Source organism: Ischnura elegans, chromosome X, assembly GCF_921293095.1.
Source record: "Ischnura elegans chromosome X, ioIscEleg1.1, whole genome shotgun sequence".
NCBI classification, from domain to species: Eukaryota; Metazoa; Arthropoda; class Insecta; order Odonata; family Coenagrionidae; genus Ischnura; species Ischnura elegans.
In genome coordinates this window covers 36,812,643-36,823,634 of record NC_060259.1, presented here as the reverse complement: position 1 = coordinate 36,823,634, position 10,992 = coordinate 36,812,643, and the positions used below count along the sequence as shown (strand labels likewise).

General features: G+C 36.3%; 1 protein-coding gene across 1 annotated transcript; it reads right to left on the bottom strand.

Annotated features, from left to right (window-relative positions):
- Nucleotides 1-933: 933 nt before the first annotated feature.
- LOC124170982 (protein OPI10 homolog) lies at nt 934-7,517 on the bottom strand. The gene is made up of 4 exons (XM_046550093.1): nt 7,341-7,517; nt 7,146-7,238; nt 6,130-6,259; nt 934-4,134 (listed from the first exon to the last, which is right to left on the bottom strand). Exons 1-4 carry the CDS (start codon nt 7,380-7,382, stop codon nt 3,716-3,718), a joined length of 684 nt encoding a protein of 227 aa, XP_046406049.1. The 5' UTR covers nt 7,383-7,517; the 3' UTR covers nt 934-3,715.
- Between the last annotated feature and the right edge of the window lie 3,475 nt (nt 7,518-10,992).

Below are 10,992 nucleotides of genomic sequence, written 5' to 3'. Positions count from 1 at the left end.
GTGAAAATAATGGGACACTCTTAGAGGACCCTTCTAAGCATGAGCTGGAAGGCATGGTGTATTGACTGATCTTAGCACATCAAGCAGTAGGATTTCACCTCTCCACATAAAGAGGAAGTCACACAGAAGGGGGAAGAGCAAATGGAGATGCACTCTTTCAGTGTCCTGCTCCAAGACCACCTCACAGGGAGGGAGTAGTAACTCCTATTAAATTCTAAGCAGCTCCATTCATTAAGTGAAGCATTTTTGTGCCAACGCGCTCTCGCAGAACCTATAAAAACTCAGAAGTGGTGCATATAACAGGGTAGTTACCAAGTTCCAGACCTCGAATTCCCTGACTTTTCATGAAGTCTTTTCCTGACATTTTTGTATTCTTTTTTCCATCACTGTAAAATATTTTTGATCAACTTGGCCAATCATGTTAAACTTCAACTGTGATCCAAGTTTGCCAGGAAAACACTGTAGTTATTAGAGGCCGTTTGTAGTAGCTTACGTTGCAGTCAAATGTACCTGAGTAACATGATGAAGCTGAGCATGTAGCAGAGGAAATTTCTTCCACAGATTCTATGAGGGTAGAAAACATAACATTTATTTAATACTTTCAAATTCAAAAGGAAAACTCGCGGGGTCCTTCTATGATAAAGACACCCTCATTCAGCTGACAGCATGGCACTTACTTCTATAAGCTCATCATGACATAAATATTCCCTACCATGGAAGATATTCTCACTTTTCTAGAACCTATTACAAATCCCCATACTTCTCATATTCCTGACATGTAACAACTTTGATTTACAGACTTCAGAAAAGCATACAGTATAAAAGGCCCTGCAGGGAGATTTCTGCAAAGATCCTGCTGGGGTCAGTTCAGTACTTTGGCTCTATAGTGAGTGTGGTTAAAGATGATTATGACAATAAGAGAAAAAAACAATGTTGAAAATTCCAAATGATTTATTTACGCACAATCCCAATAATAATATTGAGATAAAAATGCAGCTATATTAATTAAAAGTCATCAACTCATCACTCACTCCTCTTTCCCATTTTCTTTCTTACAGCTAATTCTTCCTCACATTGTAATGAAATTCAATATTAAATCTAAAAAATGCACTACAAAAATTTAACCAACTTCATTGCAAATAGTCTACTTCAATTCAATCATTTAGACCCACGTATGAACAATCAAGCATACCAATGGAGACTTTATGGTTGTACAAGAAGTCATTCTTCGCTGGGCTGACACCTGTTCTAGCTTTCCCGTGAGTTAGGAAAAAACAGAGGTGGTTGATAAATGCACACTTTACGGACACATATAACACAATCAATCTTTCATTTCACAGACGATTCATTGACAGATCTAGTGACAAGTTATGGAACCTTTTCCACCCCCAAGACAAACAAAATTCATTCAAAATAACGTTCACGACTCAGATGGGCAAACAAGTAACATAGGGTAGCAAAATAATTCCCAGCAAACAAGTACATTCCTAATGGCGAAGAGTACTTAGCGTAACAGAAAATTATTTATGAACATGATAAATTTGTTATATGCCTTTCGACAACACATGGCTTACTTATACTACCAAGCATCTTAAGAGAAGCCCAATGCCTATTACCCACAACTAGTGGCATAATCCAACTTCACCACAGACCCTCATTCCACAAAAAGAAATGCACATAGGAGGGAGTGTTTTGAGGGGAGAATCAATTCATCAAAGCCACATTATTAATTCTTTCAGTACTTGGCCACTTCTATGTACCATTCCACAAATCTAAGGTTAGTGATTAAGTGGGATAGGCTTATATTCAAATCATATGAATGTCATTATTACGATCAAAGGGAATATTGATGCATAAACATAAATTTAATTACGTTATAGACCATCAAAATAATACAAAACGAAGTTTAGAAAATTCAAGTTTCAAGAAATAAAAACAATTAAATTGGTTTTTCAACAATATCCTCAAAATGAATTCTAAATGAAGAACATAACTTTACAAAAATGTTATATAAAAATAGATTATACTTCAAAAACAAATTGCTGAAATAAAGGAACTGCCATCAGGTTTTTCACTAAAGTTATCGTTTTATGCACTAATTAATTGTAACAAAGCATCCAAAAATTTAACTCCGTGATAAGGAGAACAATTTCCTTGAAATGACAATCAGCAGCCCAGAAGATGAGCCCCAAGTCGGAGCTCAAAACGTCGGCAGAAATGAGGGTTCTAACCTGGTGGGAATCCTGAGAGAAGTGTACCCACATTATTTGCTGGGAATGCATCAAATTTTTTCAATGCAGATGATAAACATTGCAAGCACATTACTAAAGTCAGTCATCAGTTTTCAACATTGGGTGATTAATGATGCTATTGAGAAAATTCTGGCACAAAAATTGCCACATACATCAGTCCTGCAAAAGGCATACATTAACATTTAAGTTCACTATGGGATACCCACAATATTTCTCATTAAAAGTATATATTCCACAAGTAAAAAGTTTGGACTAAAAACACATGAACAGTGATGCAAAAAATCACATCCACAAAAATGAGTGCTAAAATGCCAATCCATATATTTCTAGTTCCAATACTCAAAATCCTTACTAAGAACTGTCAATAAATATTAAAAGATTTCATTGTTAAAGGCAAATCAAATAAAAAAAAAAGAATTTCATACTTTCCATAAGAAACCCACTTCATTACTGATGAATAAAAACAAAAAAATACCAACTGCACATAATAGCAAATGGTTGAACTCGGCAACACTTTTCACTACCATCACTTTTAAGGACTGGCATGTTATCTGCTTGGGACTATATTCACATCATTAGAATTCACAAAACTTTGAAAAATACTAAAAAATGCAACACAAAAATATATTATATACTATAAACATATGAGCAAAATGTACACGGCCACAGACACGCACACACTTCCAACTTTGCAAGGCAACTTTTATGTTTTCCAAAAATGTGGGAGTGAACATAATATAATGAAAATTACTCCTTTTAACTTAAGGATGTAATAAAAAATTAGGAAAATGAACTTCTTTGGTTTGACAATGCTTTTCATTGCCTACCTCAGCAATTTTTGGGAAAATTAGGAAGTTATTACACTGAACTGAGCAATAAAATACAATAATTATATGCTTTACACAGAAAAGAGAACAGCAAAAAGATTATAATTGGCAGTGAAAAAGGAGATAAACCATTAGGGCACTGTTATATAAACATTATTTCAAAGAGAAAATTATAACACTGCTCCAAATATTCCTTGCATCTGATAGAAAACCTTAAATTCACTAAAAGACATTGCATTTATACTGCAGAAAATTATGGCATGAAAATACCAAATTGGATTTCTTGGAAGCATGGAAGAGACGTGGATTACTTGATACCACTTAAATTTACAATTGCAAAGCATATTATTACATTTCACAGAATAGTACATAATTTAATAACAGAATAAAAACTAAATAAAAACCACAGAACTTTCCACCTAAAATAGTGGTAACAATAGCCAGAATCCAGATCATTCACACAATGGTAACAAATTGGATAGTTCACTGGATGATACATAACTTTAAAGAATTATGCCAAGTACAAATAATTTATCATAGTAAATTGATAATATTCTTTGTACATGAAATATTTCAAATTTTAATTTCTCATTAAATAAAACCCAATCATTACTTTATAATCATCACGAAATAAAGTTACGATCGCCAAAAATCTGGATTTTGCATTAATCGCCGCTCCACATTACTATACCAAGTTTGAATTCTTGAAAGAGGTACCAGCATTTCATTAGAATTGGGTAGAATTTGAGATGGAGAAAGAGCAAAGCTAGTAACATAATTTAAAAAATGCATTAACACTTTCTGACTAATTTCTACAACAGTGCTGACATTATTTGTCGGAATAGGGTCCTTCACGTTGAAAGCAGGCTCCACTGATATCCCTACTTGAGCATTGTGAGACATCTGCTGATCAAACATAAAGATACTTGTCACATCATCCATAGGCTTCTTCTTCAAATTAGATATTTTGAAAATTGCAGACGGCTTATCATTGGAAATATGGCCAAGCATCTGCCACTGTGGAGGTGCATTCGGATTTGGCCAACTGAAATAAACTGGAGAACAAAGATTATTTCAGTAACATAATATAATAATAGTACATATGCAATAAGTAAAGATGGATGTGGACTACAAAATAGAGACTCGGTCACTAAGGATAAATAAAAAAAAATATTTCCTCAATAGGAAAATACACGACTGGAATGCTATACCGGCAAAAATCTTTGCACCCTTCCCTAAAACTTTAGATATTAAGAAAAAGTTGAGGATGTAGAACAGGGGTCTCCAAACTATGCCTTGCGGGCCACATCCAGTCTTCCAAACAATTCCCCGTGTGTAAGCCCATCTAATCTGGAACCTGATTTCAATGAAATCTTAGCAAAAGTCTTAGCAACGGCATCATTCTTCACACTCATTTGGTTGCATAAAGCTAAAGGCAGGAATAAATTTAGTTTACCCTGATTTTCTCCAATAAGATCTTTTTTAATTTTTCAATGTTTACACTCTTAAGGCCTGTTTACACGATACATTAACACGTACGAGTTAATATACGTTTGCGTGAATGATTTTTGCGGACCGGAACGGAACATGTACGAATGCATGAACCAAATTAGAACAGGCTCTATTTTCTGTGCATGCATTTGCCCAAGTTGGGTGGTTACACGGTGCATTTGGGCGTTCATTCTCGCGTTCATACATTTAGACATTAACCCGTATGTGCTAATGTACCGTGTAAACAGGCCTTAATTTTTGAGATAAATGAAATTACCTGCTCTGATTTGTTATTTTAATTTTTTATTCCTTCAGCCCGCATAAATGTGGGAGGTGTGTAATGTGGCCCTTACATTGAACATTTTGGAGACCCCTAGGCTGGAAGATAAAACTAAGCATGACCCACAGATAGTTCACACCATGCAGAATTAAGTTTACTCCTAACCCACCAGTGGTTCCCATTGCATTCGTAATCCAGGGAGGGACATTCAGCTCTGCAGTGAACTAATTAAAAATATATAATATTATAATCCAATTTGAAGGAAATATGAATGAACTTACTTAAAATGAAAATGTCTGAGGAACATTTTGCCTTTAAAAATACATTGCAATAAACACTAAAATTATATCATTAAAAATTTCAGCTGAACTTTAATTGCTATCATGCTTCTAAAGAAAAGTCATAGGAACTCACAAATATACATTGCAATCTTGCAGAACCTGGATTATCCATAATTCAACTAACTGTTAGCTGAATTATGGATTATCCACAATTCAACTAACTTTTAGCTGAATTATCAGGCAACCATCTCCCTAGCCTGCTTCTCTAACACTATCAAACTATCTGTCTCCCTTCTTAGTATACTCACACTTCCCTATCCTTAACTGACTGGTTCTTAAATTAAATGGATGCAAAAGATGTATAGATTGCATTACAAACCAAGGAAAAAAAATGCTGGGAAAATGAACATGAACAATGCTTATCTGCCTCTTTCTCAAATCTGTTTGGGTAAATCATGCTATTAGAATGGATAATTGAAGTTCAACTGCATAATATTACGGACTTTGACAAAACATAAATTAAGCATAGCTTCAACAAAAGCCATTTTAAGGAGGGAAGAACAGTAAGTTAATGAATCTGAATCCATCAGCCTCAAAACCACATTTAAAAACAATATTGCATGGATGCACCCATTTATATCCACGGAAAGAAACAAGGTACAGTCAACATAAACCAAAGTGGATGAAATATAGGTCATATTTACAACAGAGGCACCAAGGCGATGGATGCAGTATCAGTTGAATGGAAGATGCTACAATAAAATTGTGGCTGAAAATTTCATGCAGATATTGTGAACCAACTACGTGATGGTTAAATTACTTAGTCGAGACACAAAAATGACCAAAAATTAAATTCAATGTGATATCTCAATATTTTTATTCCTGGTGGCACCTCTGTGCTAGGACTCATAACCCTCCAAACGCATATAAAACAATTTTTCCTATCTTTACTTTAAACTCCAAACAAGAAAAATTTCAAGCTACTAATAAAATCATACCTAAACCTGCCAAGCCAACAGGAAGCGGCTGAACACCAGTCAAAAATATGACGATGTGGTTAATATTGTCTGCTTCAGGTATGGTTATTACAAACTGAGTTTCTCCAATTTGCTGGAAATCTGTCTGTACCTAAAGAGAAAAGGATGAGCAAATACACATGATTATATCCATCATCACACAGTATTAGCTGTAAGCGAAATAGTATTTATTGACATCCACAGTTATTCGACAATTCACAGACGGAAAGTCAGTAAGAAAAAACATTCATTAGAAAATAATGAACTGAAGGTAGAAACAGAAGAAATGGATGTAATGTAAAATATTTATTCGATGTAAATTTATAGTGACGGGCTACTAAATAGAACATAACTCCCACAACCTTATAACTATGCCATGTGACAGCCATACGTTCTTAGCTTCAAGTAGACGAAGTCAATCCTTTGCCGGGAGGAGGAAAGAGGTGACAGAGCAAAAAATATAGTTAAATATGATTTTCTGGCATGAAACATAAAATTCAAACAGCGATCATTAAACGAAAAACAGGTAAAAGTAAATCTGATCGCCTTCTGCGGACGATTTTCCGACGAGGAGAATCGTTTACTAGCGTAAGAAGACGAGGCACAGCTAGAAAAGAAAACGAAATTAAGTCCTTCTAAACAAAGAGAATAACCACTTCTTATGCTTCAGCCCGGTACTCCTTAAATATGAAATAATTTATGATTTTAATACTAGTGCAAAGTTTAACAATGAGAATATGAATTTTTTTGGCCGTCTACGCTTCAAAAACATGAATATATTAAAGCATACACCAATATTGCCAACAACAACTTCACAAAATCACACAGGTGTTTGACTTGGGGTGCCTTTCAGCAACAGTACTACTACACATATGTTTGCAAACAGTTACTTGGAGAAGAACCGTGTGATCATCACCAGACATAAACGTGAAATTCGAACGTTAAAAAATTAAGCACACGACAAACAACAAATAGAACATTAAAAAATGATATCTTACCAATCTTCCGGAAACTATACACCCAAATATCGACATTTTGTTGCCTAAATCAGCTTCAATCCTCGTTTTATAACCGGTGTCACTAATAGGGAACTATAAACAAACAACAAAGCTGCCCTAATTAGCCTCACTTTCTCGTATGAATGGAGTAAATGTTTCAAAATTATCATAAAATTGTAGAACGAGACATCGTACCCAAAGAAAGCCAAATGCTGCAATAAACTTAATACAGCTCATGCAAGCCCAGGCGATGCTAGCTAAAATATTCGTGGGATAAAATCCCTAATGATACTGCACTCAAAACAGCACGCGCGTTCAGCCCTTCATTATTATGAAAAATTTTCCATTCAAATTCAGCATGAGTTTCAATTGGCTGAAGCTTTGCCGCGATATTTTCGTTTAGTCATTACCTGAATCTCGTTGCTTTGAGGAGAATCTAGAAATTTCACCGGCACTAAGTTCCGTGGGAAAGGACCAAAGGCATCGATGTATGACTCAGTTTTAATTTCAAGGGGCACATGTAAGCATCAACTCGCTCATACAATTGGATAGAGTAGGCCCACAAACGATAATCCGCTCCAAATTTACGGCAACACTACCCGCTATTTACACGATACATTAACAAGTACGAGCAAATGTCTGTTTGCGTGAATGATTTTTGTGGACCGGAACGAAATATGTACGAATAAATTAGAACATGTTCTATTTTCCGTTCATGCATTCGCACAAATTGGGTGACAATACGGTGCATTTTCGTGTTCATTCTCGCGTTCATACATTTAACGTCAACTCGCACGGGTTAATGCACCATGTTAACAGGCCTACTTAGCCGATGGTGGTTTTAACGAGTTTGAACTAGGATTCATTTTCAAATGATATTAATTGAGTGAATTGAGTCCTCCTTATTTTCAGCTGGTGGCTGAAGTGTTTTTTTTTAAACAAACAATGACCACGATAAATTGAAATCTACTTGGTTTCTTTTTGGGTGCTACTCTGTGCCTAATAGAAAGCTTCTCATGAGAAAGCAAAATTTTTGAAGTGTTCATAATGGATGCTTTTTTAAAAAAGGATCAATAAATTTGAAACATTTATTATACTTACCAAGTATCGGAAACCGTAGCCATAGCTTGGTAGTGAGATTGCTATGCCTAATTATTTCGTGTGAAAAATACTTTACACCATTTTCGTCTCCGCATTACTTTCAGAAATTCCTCTTTACACCATTTTAGTCTCCGTAATATTTTCAGAAATTCCTTTACCAGACCGTTTAACCGACCGTATTCATGCAAGGTTCTTAAGAGCGGTGTCCAACATTGCAAAGCCATTTCATTGAACACTTTGTATTTCTAAGAGCAATATTGCAATATGTGATACACTATGTGATATGTCACATGTGATATACTATGAGTAATAGCGATAACTTATGATTCAATCTGATTTTTTTCGATTGCCCTTTTACATATTTATTTGGATTTTATTAGTCCCTTAAAATTTATTCAAAGCCTAAACTTCAAACAGATTTGTCCTTCCGTAACAGGGTAGTTTCCTTCATCAAAGGAAACGAAAGGCATTATTTGTGATTCGTTACTCATCATTAGTGTATTCATAATATACAAATTATTTGGTTTTTGAAATCCCACTTTTGACGAATGTTAATGGTCAATTTTAACCTCATTTGAAAAAGGCCAGATTGGCGCCCATGCGATGCCACTCCACGTGATGTCAACGGGACCTAGTTTCCATACGAGTAGTCGGGAGTTTTACATCGTCTGAGATAACCAATGCATGCATGAGAGCTCAGGGAAACATCTCTTATTAATCACCTATTAAAATTGCCCATGGTCGGAAAGTTTCCTTCGATTGACAGGGTATTAATAATCCTTATTTAAGCCTAACAATACCTGCTAGCGGGGTACTCTGCTATCTGCATGCATCGTCGCGGAGCTCATAGCATCGCACCAAGGTGGCCTCACACAGCGGAAGCCGGAACCAGAATGACGTCACATGGGCTTTTCAGGGCATTCATACTTAGCCGTCGCGTATTCGCGCGGTTGAAAATGTTCTCTTTTCATTTCATCGCGAAAAATAGATATCTTCATTTAAAAATCTAAAAGCGAGGAATGCGTACTCCAGGAGTAATAACCTTTCGATTTAGGCAATACAAAAAAAAGCGCCTGGAAACCTCCTTCCCTATCGTCCAATCCTTAACGGAGCATATCTCCGTAGTTGATGGTCGCCTCCGTAAATGGCCCATTGCCTGACCCGGATGCCTCAAAGGGCACTTTGCGGGTGCGCAAGCGTATTCGTGAATGCAGTCGGACGGGAGCTTTCACTGGACTCCGGCGATGCAAACCGTCTCATCGACACCGTGATCCCTCAATATGTCTAACCTGTCTAGCCGGAACGAAGACTTGACGTTTGGGTTGGATCCCTTATTCTCTGTAGGGAAGTTAGTGCAAAAGTGGAAGCATGCGTCATTTTCGTAAATAATTCGGAGTTCACTATTTTATCTCCTAAAGATATTAAAATATGAAATAATGTCTCCGAAACCGGTTGTTCGGTTGCTAGGCAACCATCATCAGGTATGAGAATGTGTCTTCATCTGCCCAAGGGCATGATAACAGTGAGGCTATTTCAATAAATTGCACTTTTCCACAATTATTTAATGCGCACGACGCGTTTCGACTCACAGAGGCCGTTATTTATCTCGTACCCGATGATGGCTCTTTGAGCCGAAACACGTCGTTGACATTAACATAAATGTTGAAAAGTGCTATTACGTTTTAATTTGATATGCCTTACTTCCACTATTTTTATTGGCTTTAGGTGATACACGTCTAAACTACATTTCAGCCAATTAGCAGCTCCATCTAATTTTGTTTACTCCCATCTACTTTGACCCAGCAAGCTACCTCTTGAGCGTGAGGATGTTTGGCAGGGGGCGTTCAATCACCAAAATGCAACAGGAACCCCACGTGCACATCACACTGACATAAAAATGTGCAGTTTCTGCAAAAAAATACGTGCATATTCATGGAGATGGTACGAGCTCCCGCATTGCATGCATGGCTCCATGCAACCGTAGGCCACAACGGAAATACACTCACGTAGAGAACTTGCCAGCAGCATTAATTGACGGAGCGCGCGTATCTCTGCTATTCCGGTGAGCCCTAAGCAGCCAAACCTTATTAAATGGCATTTTTTCATTAATATTTGGTTTATTGTTTCATTTTCGATATCATTAGCTCTACTTTTTGATGCCCATAGGTATTTTCTCTTTCGTTTATTTTTTTTATATTCCGTTTTTGATGGAATTCAAAATATTTACTTATTCGACTCTCTGAAGAGAAAAAATTGGCATATCGCCTGGATTAACTCTTTCCGGTCCAAATATTTTTATTATATTATTTTTTCCAAAAAATTCTTTTTGGAAAAAATTGACATGAGTGATTTTTGCCCTCTAAATGTTCTTATTTTATTGTTTAAAGTAAAAATTCATTGGTTTTAATAATCTCCATGTTCTATCAAACAGTTTTTTTCTTGGAAAATTTTCAATGTGTGATATCTCTTGAAATAATGTTTAATCCCTTAAGCCCTTTCATAATCGCAGTGCCTTGTGATGCCGAGCTAAACATGTCGTAGGATATGATGCTTGGCATTAGGCCTGTCGAGTCAGCCTCGATGTTGGACCGCAAGTAGTCGGACTGGAGAGAAAGTAGAACCTAGCAAGGAATATAGTTAACGCTTATGTCGCTTACACATAGAGGATGCGTTTTCATCGGTGAGAGAAGTCAGGGGTGATCGGGTGGGTTTAAAGGGAACACAAAAATTGGGTAAGGGGGTGCGT